At 53.0% G+C, this 14,102-nt stretch overlaps 1 protein-coding gene across 1 annotated transcript in view; it reads left to right on the top strand.

Moving 5' to 3' along the window:
* The window catches only part of Disp2 (dispatched RND transporter family member 2), an 18,981-nt gene extending 9,481 nt beyond the window's left edge, over positions 1 to 9,500 (top strand). The window contains exons 3-8 of the mRNA XM_012513978.2: positions 116 to 145; positions 291 to 414; positions 625 to 740; positions 896 to 1,023; positions 1,317 to 1,414; positions 4,039 to 9,500. Coding sequence (XP_012369432.1) covers positions 116 to 145; positions 291 to 414; positions 625 to 740; positions 896 to 1,023; positions 1,317 to 1,414; positions 4,039 to 7,278 — 3,736 coding nt within the window. The 3' untranslated portion in view covers positions 7,279 to 9,500. The remainder of the gene's footprint in view (positions 1 to 115; positions 146 to 290; positions 415 to 624; positions 741 to 895; positions 1,024 to 1,316; positions 1,415 to 4,038) is intronic.
* The last annotated feature ends 4,602 nt before the right edge of the window (positions 9,501 to 14,102 follow it).

The raw sequence follows: 14,102 nt of genomic DNA, 5'->3' as shown, positions 1-14,102 counted from the left end.
CACACACACACATGCGCGCACACACACACATGCACACACACACGCACACACACATGCACACACACGTACCTCAAGAGGACCTTGACAACCATATGTCTTTTCTTCTCTTCCACAGGCAGGAACGGGCCTTTCGGATGCCAAAGAGGTAGGCCAGGGCCTCGCTTGCCTGAACTCCTAGGCTAGCTGCTCCATGTATTTTCTGATCTACCCCCCTTTTGGTGGACCCTTGGCACCCCAGCCCTTTATAGCACTCCTGACATCAACTCACAAGCTCCCTCCATCTTTCCCAGCTACTCCCAGCTGATTGCTGAGTGGCCGGTGGCCGTGCTGCTGGTGTGTCTGGGTGTCATCCTGCTCTGCACTCTGGCTGGACTTCTGGGGAGCCAGCTGCCTGACTTCTCCGACCCTTTACTGGTGAGAGGCTGAGGGGGAAGGGGTCCCAGGCCTGGCCTAGCTGGGGGTCCGATAGAAGTGGCGGGCTCCTGACCTCCAGAGAGTTGCAGAGATGGTCTAAAGGTCACATCCAGACTCCAGGCAGGAAGCAAAGGGGCAGACCTGGGAAGGACCCCAGTAGAGAGCTCCTCCCCTGTGCCCATCTGCTCTCCTCTGCCCTCCTCCACGCAGGGCTTTGAGCCTCGGGACACAGACATTGGACGGAAGCTAGAGGTCTGGAAGGCACTGCAGGCCCTCACAGGCCCCAAGAAGCTGCTTTCTCTATCCCCAGACCTTGAGCCAAACAGGTAACAGATTCTTGTCTTTCTACTGAGGGTGGGAAAAAGAGAAAGAACAAGGTTTCAGGGGTGGGGGAGGACATTGAGTGGCCTCCACGGCAGGTCAGAGGGGCCTGTGGCTCTCACTCTAAGGGTACATGGCATTGATACCCTCTCTACCTCAGCTCGAACTCCTTTGGCACTCTGAGCCCTGCAGCCTGGGGCAGGGCCCAGGAGAGCCTGGTCCGGGCACGCAGGATGGTGGAGCCCATGGAGGACAAAGGGCAGGACAGCTTCTTCTGTGGCGCCCCTGGTAAGCTGCAGCCCAACCAGTGCTGCCCCCTCAGCAGTGGTCCCCACCCTCTACACTAAGATGGGCAGACAGAAAGGAAAAGCAGCCAGCCACACCCAAGCTGGCTGGGTCACAGCTGTGGGATGAAGAAGGGCATGGTGCTCTAGCCAGGCAAAGTCAAGCTGGGAGAGGGTGGGACACAGAGGCAGGACCATGTTCCTGGAACTCTCTGAGAGATCCTGGGTAAGCATCATCTCTTTGGTGGGCTCCAGATTTGGGGCCTGAGGGCTGAGTTTCAAGGGGGTGTATTTCAGATAAGAGCTATGCAAAGCTGGTGTTTGTGTCCACCTCGGGGGGCAGCCTGTGGAACCTGAATGCCATTCATTCCATGTGCCGGATGGAACAGGAGCAGGTGAGCTGGCTGTGGAGGCCACTGAAGGGTTGGGAGGGATCAAGGACACCTGGGACCCAATCTCTAGGAAATACAGTCCCAAACCACATGGCCAGTCAGTGGCAGTCAGGACTGCCAGGGCAGACTAGGGAAGAACATTCCCTATGTAGAAAACTATTCTAGTTCTGAGAGGAGGCTCTAGGTTGGGGTAGAAAAGTCAGCTGTTTTTAGAAAAGTCTGGCTACAAGACAGCCCAGTCAGAGCCTAAGGATTTTCAGAAGGTCCTGAATGCTGGGGATGGTGGTGCGTGCCAGTAATTCTATTTACTACTTAGTCTGACACAGAGAATTTCAAGTCTAAAGCCAGTCTGGGCAATTTAGCAAGACTTGTCTCAATAAAAACAAAAAATAAATAGAGAAGCTTGGGGATGAAACTCAGTGTTCAGTGTAACTCAATCTCTAGTACCAAGGATTAAAAAAAAAAGGTCTGATCAAAGGACCTCAAAAGGTATTGAGGAGGCCCTTGCCCAGGGAGCTAAAATTGAGCTTCAAGGGTCAGTCCAAAGCAGCCCAAGCAGAGTCAATCCAGTTATGCTAACTGCAAAACCATCTTCGATAATGTTAAAAGGGTTATTGCTAGAAAACAGTGTGAAAAACACTCTATAGCTGAAACAATTCCCGCACAGCAAGATGCCTCAATAGGTGTTCTAGATCCTGTAATCCCAGCACTCTCACACAAAAAGATCAAAAATTTGAGCTCAGCCTGAGCAACTTAAGACTTTGAACCCACTCTTTTTTTTTTTCTTTCTTTTTTTTAATTTTAGGGAAGGATCTACAGGTGTTCAGGGTCTCACTACTAGATCGGACTCGCAGTGATCCACTTGTTTACAGCTCCCAAGAGCTGGGATTACAGGCACACACCACCACACCCAGTCTCAACTGCTGTCTCAGTGTGCGCACAGAAGGCTTGGCAATCAAACTCCCAGTCCTGGTGTCTGCCTAAGCAGGCACTCTAATCTGCTGAGCTATTTGGCTGGCCCTCCCACCCTTTCTCAAAATAAAAATTAAAACAAAAGGCTAAGCACATAGCTCAGTGCAAAGGCCCTGGGTTCAATCCTCAATGCCCCCCCCCAAAAAAAAAGGAAGAGAAAGGTGTTCTGGAGAACCAGGTGTGATGATGCACACCTATAATCCCAGCACTCGAGAAGCTGAGGCAGAAGGCTAAGGAGTGCAAGGCCAAGTCCTGCCTGGAATACATAGCAAGGTTTTATCTCAAAAAAAGGGGGGGGGGCCGAGGAGATGGCTCAGTAGGATAAGTGTTTGACTGGCAAATGCAAGGATCTGAGTTCAATCCCCGGTTCCGCTAAAAAAATAAATAAATAAGAAAAAACACATTAAAAAAAAAAAAAGAGGGAAGGGGGCAAACATATTAAAGCACCTGCTGAGACAGACTCAGCGGGCGGGCGGGGTTCAATCCCCGGTGTGCCATGCAAACCCTGCCCGCAGGGCACCCTGAGACAGTGGACTGAGACTGGGCTTGGTGGCACATGCCTGTAATCCCAGCGCTTGGGAGGCTGAAAACAAGAGAATCAGTGTGCGCACAGAAGGCGCACAGAAGATGAGTCCGATCTATGTAGTGAGACCCTACCGACCCTTACTAAAATACAAAAAAAAAAAGTGTTTGGGCGCCAGAAGCCTGAATTCAAGACCAGCTCTAAGATTTCTTTGCTACATGATTTATTAACCTTTAGACATGATGGTTTTGTTTTTGTGGTGCTGGAGATTAAACTGGAGGCCCTATACTGCTAAGCATCCACTCTACCACCGAGCTATACTCCCAGGCCCCATATATGGTAAACAGGGATGATAATAACAGTACCTCTGTCATACAAACATGACAATCAAACAAGGTGGAATTTTAGAAAACACACCATACTGACTGGCAATAGTGATTGTTCAATAAACATTACCATCACTGTCACTATGGTCTCTGGCCCAAGCCACATAGCAGTTAGTGGCAGAGCAGGCCCTCCTACTCCCAGGCATTACAGCAGCAGTTATGATATCAGTGGCAGGATGGGAGAGGAGAGGACTCATAAAGTCTGAAAAAGAAACAGCCCAGGGGATGGGGATATAGCTCAGTGGCACAAGCGCCTACCTGGCAAGTGCAAGATTCTGAGTTTGATTCTCAATACCAGGAAAAAGCCACATAAAAATAAAACAGCCCAGGCCCCAAGAGGCATTAAGCAGCCTGGGGAGAGGAATAGGTGGCTGGGACTCCACTGAGACCCTGATCCTGGAGTGCTCTGGCCTTTTACTCCACACACACCCCCCCTTGCTTCCAGCTCCCTGCACTGTCAGCTGCACTCTCACACCCACTCCTATCTCAGAGAGTACACATGTGGAGCTCAGGGCAGAGCCTCTCAGGTTGAGGCCTTGGGCAGCCTTACTGAGACGTAGCAGCTGGAGCCATGGGCAGCTCTGAGCCCAGCCAGTTCTACCGGGCTGTCAGGGTGCTGCTCGGGCCCTGCCTGCAGCCTGAAAAGAAGCATGCAGGCCCAGGACAGGGCTGGAAGCCTAGGACAGGGCTGGAGATATCGGGGCCTCTGGACTGCCGCGACATCTCTCTCGCCCTGTGCCCTACAGATCCGCTCCCATCCCCGCTTTGGGACTCAGTGCCAGCGTACAGCAACCAACGAGTGCTGCCCTAGCTGGTCCCTCGGCAACTACCTGGCTGTGCTCTCCAACCGCTCCTCCTGTCTGGACACCACCCCAGGGGATGCCGCCCGCGTGCTGGCTCTGCTACGGTCTTGTGCCCCCTACTACCATCGCGGCGTCCTGGTTCCCTCTTGTCTGGGACCTGGGCAGAACAAGTCCCCACACTGTGCCCAAGTTCCTACCAAGTGCTCCCGGAGCAGTGCCGTCTACCAACTCCTACATTTCATGCTAGACAGGGACTTTCTGAGCCCCCAGACTGCCGACTACCAGGTGCCCTCCCTCAAGTTCAGCCTGCTCTTTCTGCCCACCCTGAAGGGGGCCTCCATGATGGACATCTACCTTGATGGCCTGGCCGAGCCACGATTGGTCTCCGACAATTACACATCCATCAGCGGCATGGACCTGGGAATCAAGCAGGAGCTGCTGAAGCACTACCTGGCTGTGGACACAATGTACCCGCTGCTGGCGCTGGCTGCCATCTTCTTCAGCATTACGCTCTACCTGCGTTCCCTCTTCATCACTGTCATGGTGTTGGTGGGCGTGCTGGGCTCCCTCCTGGTGGCCTTCTTTCTCTACCACGTGGCCTTCCGCATGGCCTACTTTCCCTTCGTTAACCTGGCAGCCGTGGTCCTGCTCAGCAGCGTCTGCGTCAACCACACCCTCATCTTCTTCGACCTGTGGCGCCTCAGCAAGAGCCAGGTGCCCTCCGGGGGGCTGGCCCAGCGCGTGGCCCGCACCATGCACCACTTCGGCTACCTGGTCCTGGTATCTGGCCTCACCACCGGCGCAGCCTTCTACGGCAGCTACCTGAGCCGCCTGCCCACAGTGCGCTGCTTCGCGCTCTTCATGGGCACATCTGTGCTGGTGCACATGGCGATCACACTGGCCTGGCTGCCCGCCTCCGCTGTGCTGCAGGAGCGCTACCTAGCTCGGGGCTGCGTGCCCCGGGCGCAGGGCCCACGTGGCGGCAGCGACCCCTGGCGGCTGCTGTTGGCGGTGCACCGGCGTCTCCGTGGCTTCCGCAGAGCCGCCGCCATCCTCTCCCGCCTGCTCTTCCAGCGCCTGCTGCCCTGTGGCGTCATCAAGTTCCGCTACATCTGGATCTGCTGGTTCGCCGCGCTGGCGGCAGGGGGCGCCTACATCGGTGGCGTCAGCCCGCGCCTGCAGCTGCCCATCCTGCTGCCGGCGGGCGGGCAGGTCTTCCGGCCTAGTCACCCGTTCGAGCGCTTCGACGCCGAGTACCGTCAGCAGTTCCTGTTTGAGCATCTGCCTGCGGACGAGGGTGGCCACTTGCCGGCGGTCCTCGTGTGGGGGGTGCTGCCAGTGGACACAAGTGACCCGCTGGACCCGCGCAGCAACAGCTCCCTAGTGAGTGACCCCGACTTCATGCCCAGCAGCCCCGAAGCGCAGCAGTGGCTGCTGTCCCTGTGTCACGGAGCCCGCAATCAGAGCTTCTTCGGCTTGCAGCCGCAGGGCTGGCCCACGCTGTGCTTCATGGAGGCTCTGCAGCAGTGGATGGAGAGGCCGGCCTGCGCCCGCCTGGGGCCCGACCTCTGCTGCGGCCACTTGGATTTCCCCTGGGCCCCAGAACTCTTCCTGCACTGCCTCAAGATGATGGCCCTGGAGCAAAGCCCCGATGGCACCCGTGACCTGGGACTCCGCTTTAATGCCCACGGCAACCTGGCTGCCCTGGTCTTGCAGTTCCAAACCAACTTCCCCTACAGTCCTGACTACGGCCAAGTCCACCACTTCTACACCGAGGTCAGCCGCTGGCTGGCAGCCGAGCTGGGCAGGGCACCTCCTGGCCTTCGCCGAGGGTGGTTCACCAGCCGTCTGGAGCTATACAGCCTGCAACACAGCCTGAGCACCGAGCCCGCTGTGGTGCTAGGCCTGGCTCTGGCTCTGGCCTTTGCCACACTGCTGCTGGGCACCTGGAACGTCCCTCTCAGCTTGTTCTCTGTGGCAGCTGTGGCAGGCACCGTGCTGCTCACTGTGGGACTCCTTGTTCTGCTTGAGTGGCAGCTCAACACTGCCGAGGCCCTCTTTCTGTCTGCCTCCGTGGGCCTCTCTGTGGACTTCACCGTCAACTACTGCATTTCGTACCACCTGTGCCCACATCCAGACCGCCTGAGCCGCGTGGCCTTCTCCCTGCGCCAGACCAGCCGCGCCACAGCAGTGGGGACAGCGGCCCTGTTTGCATCTGGTGTTCTCATGCTCCCTGCAACGGTGCTGCTCTATCGAAAGCTGGGCATCACACTCATGATGGTCAAGTTCGTCAGCTGTGGCTTTGCCAGCTTCTTCTTCCAGTCTCTGTGCTGTTTCTTTGGACCAGAGAAGAACTGTGGACAGATCCTCTGGCCTTGTGCCCACCTGCCATGGGATGCTGGAACTGAGGACCCTGATGAGGAGAAGGCACGATCGGGGCCAGTGGCTCCCGGTACCTGCTCTGAGCATTATGAGCTTCAGCCCCTGGCACGGCACCGGAGCCCCAGCTTTGACACCAGCACAGCCACCAGCAAGCTGTCCCACCGGCCCTCAGTCCTCTCAGAGGATCTACAGCTCCACGATGGTAACTGCTGTGCTCGGCCCCCCATTGCCCCTGCGTCCCCAAGGGATCTGCTTCTGGATCACCAGGCAGTCTTCAGCCAGTGCCCAGCCCTGCAGACCTCCTCCCCCTATAAGCAGGCCTGCCCCAGCCCTCAAACCTGGGTCAGCCAGAACCCCCAAGGACATGAGGCTGAGTCCCTGCAGGCCCTACCCGAAGCTCCAGTCCATTCCCCTCAGCCCAAGGCTGAAGAGCTCCCTGATGGCCTCTCCTCCTCAGCCAGCACCCTGGAAGGACTCAGCGTCTCTGATGACACCTGCCTAAGCACCTCTGAGCCCAGCGCGCGTGTACCAGATTCCATGGGTGCCTCCCCAGATCTGGATGACATTGGAAAGGCAGTTCCTGAGCGGGGCCAGCTGAATGGGAAGCGTGACACTCTGTGGCTGGCACTGAAGGAAACCGTGTATGACCCAACACTGCCCAACTCCCACCAGAGCACCTCCTCCTGGAAGGGCCGTGGGGGCCCAGATGGCAGCCCTGTGGTACTGCCCAATAGCCAGCCAGATCTCCCAGATGTTTGGCTCCGTAGGCCCAGCACCCACACCTCAGGCTACAGTAGCTGAGGGAGGCCAGACTTGGGTGCAGAGCCCTGTCAGCGACAAGAAGGCAAGGGCAGCACCAGCTGGAGCCTGAAGGTATTTCCCTAAATCATCGTGGAGAAGCCTCACCCTCCAACTGTGAATTTAAAACCCTGCCAGACGTTCCAGCCTTGATCTATCTGCAATTGACCCTACATCTGGAGGATTCAGCGGGGAGAGCCTTTGGAAGGAATACCAGGGCTCGTCTGCCCCAACAGTGCCAACAAGGATCCCTCCTCGGGAAAGGGGGGGGCAGATGTGCAGCTCCAGCCATTAGGGAGGCTGAGCTGACCCACACACACCTGGCGAGAAGTTCAGTGACTGTAAGGTACCTTGTCCTGGGATCCCACCTCTCAGACCTGAAGCACCCTGGGAACCTCTGCAGCCTCTTAGATCTCAGTCCTCTCAATGACTCCATCAGGATGCTTCTTGCTCCTCAGGGAGGATCTCTGGTCAGAATCGGACTACAGCCTCTGTCCCGATCGGCTCTGTTCTGCTCACATGCACTGGTCTGACCAGCAGTTCTTCAAGGCCAGCTGGCAGAGATGGCTGCGGGGAATGAGGCAAGAGAAGGCGGATGGTCAGCCTCACAGCATCCCCAAAGTGCAAGTCCCTCTTTGGAAGCAGGCTCCAGGGCTCTCCCCTGTTGATGAACAGCAATCATCTTTTCCATCCACACACCGGTTGGTCTTCTTGAACTCTCACTGCTTCACTACAGGGTGGCCTGCAGCTGGTTAGGGTTTTTTTAACCCCCAAATGCAGGTAAAGACATTGAGACTAAGACTGATAGATTTATCCAAAGTCATGTCACCTTTGAAAGGCAGAGCAGTTTCCTGATTCATTCTGCCACCAACATTCCAAGTTCTCCTGCTTCATGAGCACTGGGCTCTGGCTGTCTTTATCCTTCGCTTCTCGCACCCTCCTCCAGCCTGCCTTCTTGGATGTCTCTTTGTAAATCCTGCCTCCCCTATGGGCCTCTCTCTGTCCCTAGAAAGAGCTGTACTCTGAGCCAACCCTCAAGTTCCTTCCTGTCTCCCCTGTGCTTTCCTCTGGAATCCTCAGAGCTGCCTCCCCACCACGGGGCAGCAGGGGCTGGTCTGACTCTCCATCTGGGGGCTGTGCCTCTCCTGTAATCATGGGGGTAGATTGGTGGCAGAATCCAGTTAAGGCAGGACTCAAACCTGCCCACAAGGGAATGGCTCGGAAGCTGCTCCCCAGATCATGTCTCCAGTTTCTTAAGGATAGGTCTCTCTGAGAGACACTGAGCAAACTGAAACTTGGCTCTCCTTCCCTGACACAGTCTGTCCTGAGGTTTCACGCATGCAGGAGCTTATGACTCTAGGTAGCATTGAAAAATACCATATATGTGGTCTTTCTTAAAAGGAAACTTAAGTGTGGGAGGAGACTCAGACACCCACCTCATGAGCTCACCATCTGGCCAGGAAAATAGATTACATGCACAGGCAGGGATCAGACGGCTCACTTCACTATTGCTGCAGCTGGGTACCCAGGGCGAGGTAACAGAAGGTTTACTGACTCTGAGCTAAGCGAAGGAAGACCCAGCATCTCAGACTAGAAGGAACTGTCAGCATCATCAGCTCCAGAGGTTTGCATATGTTATAGCCTAAGGACCCTCCCTTCAAAGACCCTTGTGTGCACCCCCAACAGGTACAACAAATAATAGCAGCTACTCTGATGGGTGCCGGGGGAGACAGAGCCAGCCCAGCCTGCCTTTCTACTGTAGCTCTCCATGGGCTCTGCAGAACTCCTTAGGCTGTGGCGGCCCACAGAATATAGGCTGAAAACTGCTAATCCAGGCCATTTTGCAGATTATCAGAGAAGGGAAGGGATTTTTTTTTTCAGAGCCAGACAGTCTGGGGCAAAGCTGGAGGTAAACCAGAAGGTGTTTTGGTTCTATTCTGTTGTGTTACTATGTTCCTGAGACCTACCTCCCACCCCAGATAGTCTATGAAAAGTGGAGCAGGACCCAAATGAGACAGACATAAGGATTATAGAAGAGAGCGAATTCAGTGCAGTCGCCCCTCGGCATCCGCCAAAATCCAAGGATGCTCAAGCCCCTTGTGTACAATGGTGTATTTGCATATATCCTACACATAGCCTCTCATATACTTCAAATTGTGTCTAGATTACTTATAATATGTAATATGATATATATGCTGTGTAAATTGTTGTTATACTATACTGTGTTTAGGGAATTATGACAAGAAAGTCTGTGTGTGTTCACTTCTGTGTGGTTTTTTTCCTAATAATTTAGGTCTACTACATTAGTTCAGTCCATGATGCAGAACCCATGATTGATATGGAGAGCTGACCATATAAGTTGGCTTCTTGCAAGATAAGTAAATCAAGATAAATAACTCCAGGCCAGGTAGGAGCACATACCTGTAGTCCCAGCTACTCAGGAGGCTCAGGCAGGAGGATCACGTAAGCCCAGGAGTTTGGGGCCAGCATAAAGCACATGATGAGACTTTATTTCAAAAAACAAACCAACAGAAAATGAAACAAAAACTGACAGGCAGATGTAGTGGCATATACCTGTAATATCAGCACTCAGGAGGCTGAGGCAGGAGGATTGCCACAATCTTGAGGCCAGCTTGGGCTATCTAGTAAATACAAAGCCAGCCTCAACTGCGCTACACAGCAAGCCACTGTCTCAGGAAACAAAATAATACTGACACCAGGAAAGCAAGGGATTGACTAAAACCTAATTTGGACGTGTCCTCCTGAGAGTTTCAGCGTCCACCTCCCTCACCCATACTGGAGACTGAATCTGCCCCCCCTTTTAATTTACTGTCTTTATATTTTTAAAGGGTTCTACTAAGTTGCCCAGGCGAGACTGGAATTTGCAGTCCTCCTGCCTCAGCCTCCTGGAGGCAGGGGTTATAGCATGTACCACTATACCCAGATGGGTCTCTTTTTTTATGCCCAAGAAGCATTCAGGCTCTCTGGCCCACAGCTGCTCTCAGAGTCCTGGCTTCTCTATGACATGGACTGTGTCCCTATTTTATTATACAACCAAGTTGCAGAGCCCTGATATTATCAGATAATAAGCTTTGGGGAGGACAGAGTGGCCCATCTTCCTTTTTTTAAGACAGGGTCTCACTACATAGTTCAAACTACTCTTTAACTCACTATGTAGCCCAGGCTGGCCTTGACCTCACAAAGATCCTCCTGCCTCAGCCTCCTAATTACTGAGATTACAGGTGTGCTCCACCACACCTGGCTAAGTGACCATCCTCTTAAGGCTGAACAGTTCTGCCTTGGGCAGCAGTGGAGGTGCTGTGTGCTTAGGATGTACATGGTCCAGGAATCTACCTCCAGCACCAGAAAAAGAACAGAGAGGGCAAGAAAAGGAAGTTGTGCTTTGCCTGAGAAGAGGATGCAGTTTCTCCTGAGTGGCTCACTCAGGCTTTTACACTCCACATGTGGAGGACTGAGTGGTACTTGAAGCCTAAAGAATCTGCTCCTGGGCTAGGGCTATAGCTTAGCGGCACAGCATCTGCTTGGCAAGTGGGAGGCCCTGAGTTTGATTCCTGGTACCCCAAAAAAACCAATCAGCTCGTGTGTGTGTGTGTGTGTGTGTGTGTGTGTGTGTGTGTTGCAAAGACAGCTGCTGCTGTCTGGGACTGGGGCTTCAACACTGCCTGAATACCAATCCTGAAGTCTTAGTGTGGCAGGCCGGGGGATGAATAGGCACCAAGAATCTGGACACAGCTGAAGGCTCTCCTCAGGGATTTCTAGGCCCCAATCTTGCAGGTCATTGTCATATAACCCACAGCTGAGCCAGAGTAGCTGATGCGTTGACTAGATTTGTGCTTTATGTCACCAGCCCCAGAAGAGTTAACCAAAATGATCTCTTTAGGGCTGAGTGTATAGCTGGGTGGAGTTCTTGCCTAGCATGCCCCAAAGCCTCGGCTTAGATCGCCAGTGCTGCAAACAAGCAAATGTCACCTCACACCTAGAATAGCCAAACTAACTGCAGGCAACGCACATCGGCATGTAATCCAGCCCACATTTCTTTTCTTTCTTTCTTTCTTTCTTTCTTTCTTTCTTTCTTTCTTTCTTTCTTTCTTTCTTTCTTTTTTTAAATCCCTGAGTTAACAAGCAGAGTTTGCCGAGCACACATGCTCAGCAGGGCGCTGGCTTGGTTGCCTCCAGACTGAGACACGGCGGGCGACACCGCTGACCCCACAGGTAAGCCGCCACTGCCGCCGCACTGCTGCAGAAATGGGGCACTTGTGTGCTGGGCAGCTTCTGCGTGTGCCTCGCACCCTTCACCAGCCACCACTGCAAGCACAACCAGAGGCTCAGTGACTACGGCGCCCTGGGGCACAGAGCCTGGACCGTCTGAGGCTGCTGCCTCTGCAGGTGTGTGTTCAGGGCCCTGCACTGCCTGTCCAGCCAGACACCTAGCCACTGCAACCTGAAAGACCTCGCCTCACAAGCCAATGAGCAAAGTGCACATGGCAGATGGAGTGTTCTGCTGCCCTATGTCTTCCTGCCCTGCTTTCTCCATGCATGAAGGGGAAGACAAAACTGGATAGAAAGGCCCTCGTGGGGCTGTGAAGACTAAACAGTGATCACACACAGTGGAAAAGCTAGTATTCCTCATGGGAAAGCCAAGCTTATAGACCAGCTATGTTAGGTAGAAATTAACAGGCAGTCAAGACAGGGACCGCGTTCTCATGTGAGTCACTGCAGAAGAGGCAGGCCCATGGCTGGAGACAACTCCAGAGAGGGCCGGCCTCAAGATGGAGATGCAGCAGCTGGGGCTTCTCTCTCCCTAGAGAGAAGCAACACTGGGGGCCAAACTGTAAACAGTAACAGCTGGCCCAGCGGCCCGGGTAGAGAACAGCTGCATGGGTGCCCAGAACGTCTGGATTACTCCCATCCCTTTCAAGGAATGCTCTTGTTCTTTCCCATATGTCCTTGATAGGTGACTCGTTCTGTATTGGATCAACATTAGCTAAGTGGCTATGATTGTAGCTCTGTAGCTTGGTTGTAGTTTGACCCATGTGGGATGCACAATGTGATGTTATTGCAGAAAATACTCTAGACAAAGAGCCTCAGTGGCCCCACTGGGAATCCCTCCCGGAGAGCTGAAAGCTATTCTTATTTCCAATAAAATTCTCCTAACTTCCAAAAAAAAAAAATAATAATAATAATATATTTGGTACAGGGTCTCATTACGCTGCTTGGACTTATAGTAGTCCTCCTGTTTTCAGCCTCCCCAGACTAGGATTACAGGTGTGCACCACCATGCCCAGGCTTGGTGGCCTGCTCAGCAAGCCCAGGGGGTGAGGCTGGACCAGGATCAAACCCTGGTCCCTGCACTTGCCTAAGCAAGTGCTTACTCCACTGAGCTATCTTGTCAGCCCTCAGCCCACATTCTATCCCTGACTTTGGGACATAGGACTTAAAACATTACCAATTTTGTGTTTAAGCATATTTATTTTCTTAATTATTACTTGGGTGGTTATGACGAGTATGTGGCCCTGCATTTACGCAGCATACAAGCATGGAGCATGGTGTATAAAAGCCACTCAAAGCATCCTAAAAAATTTAAGAAACAGTTTCTCTCAGGATTTTCTCTCCCGGTGTAGCCAGGTGCGTGCCTGGATCTGGATTTGCCCAGAGCCTGTGATCCCACCAGCTAGGAGGCCAAGGAAAGAGGATTGAGAGTTGGAGAGCGGCATGCCTTATATAGCAAGACCCCGTCTTAAAAACAATGAAAGAACTTAGGAACTTGGTTACTTTGGGAAAACGGATCCATCCCTGCATGATTGTGGTGCTTTGATGTTGGACACCGACTGACTGGACTGGCAGAATCTTAGACTTTACTGACATGTGACATATCTCATACCATGGTCTTCAGGCCGTACCCCAGCTTGAGCTGCTATTTCACAAGAGATTTACAAGGCAAAGTTCTTCAGCCCCCTCCAACTCCCTCAATTCTTCCCCCAGTGCTGAAGAGGACAAAGAAACAGGTGAGGGCTCTCAGGAAAGAGGCTATCAGCTGGGGGTGCAGCTAAGCGGTGAACTGCTTGCTTGCCACACATAAAGCCCAGGGCTTGCCCGCAGCACAAGAAAGGGGAAGAGGAAATGTGCTGTTTTCAACCTCACCTGTTCTCCCGAGAGAATGGGTGGTTGTTTCTTTCAAGTCAGTTGTGTGTGTGTGTGTGTGTGTGTGTGTGTGTGTGTGTGTGTTATGTCCTGCGATGACACAGCTGAGCAGTGGGGAGTGCTGTGTCATCCATGCCATAAGCCACAGTCCAATTTTCCTGACAGCACGAAAACCAGGCATTCATTACCCCTCTGGTGTTCCCCCTTTTCACAACCAGAACTCAAAGTGTACAGGTGTTGGTGCTTAGGGGAAGAAGCCAACCTGGTTAACAGGAAAATACGAAAGAGAAAAACCACTGCGTGCTATGTAAGTATCTGCTGCGAAGAAGAGCTGGAAAGACTTTGCTAAAACGTCTCTTTAAATTATCAGACCTCAGTGTGAAGTCTCCACAAAGAAAAAATAATCTGCATTTGTACGAAATTCACAGACACCAAAGCTCCGATATGGACAAAAATCACACCACAGAGCAGATGAATACAGATCTGTTTATTTCATGTTTTGTCTTTTTAAGACATGGTCTCGCTATGCGGTTAGTTCAGGCTGGCCTTGAGCTCACTTTGTAGCCCAGGCTGGCCTCAAGCTCACAACAATCCTCCTGCCTCAGCCTCCTAAATGCTGGAATTCAGGAGTACACCATTTATTTTATTCTATTTTATTATTATTA

This window comes from Octodon degus, unplaced genomic scaffold (genome assembly GCF_000260255.1).
Source record: "Octodon degus isolate 3935 unplaced genomic scaffold, OctDeg1.0 scaffold00002, whole genome shotgun sequence".
NCBI lineage: Eukaryota > Metazoa > Chordata > Mammalia > Rodentia > Octodontidae > Octodon > Octodon degus.
This window is presented reverse-complemented; position numbering and strand designations above follow the sequence as displayed.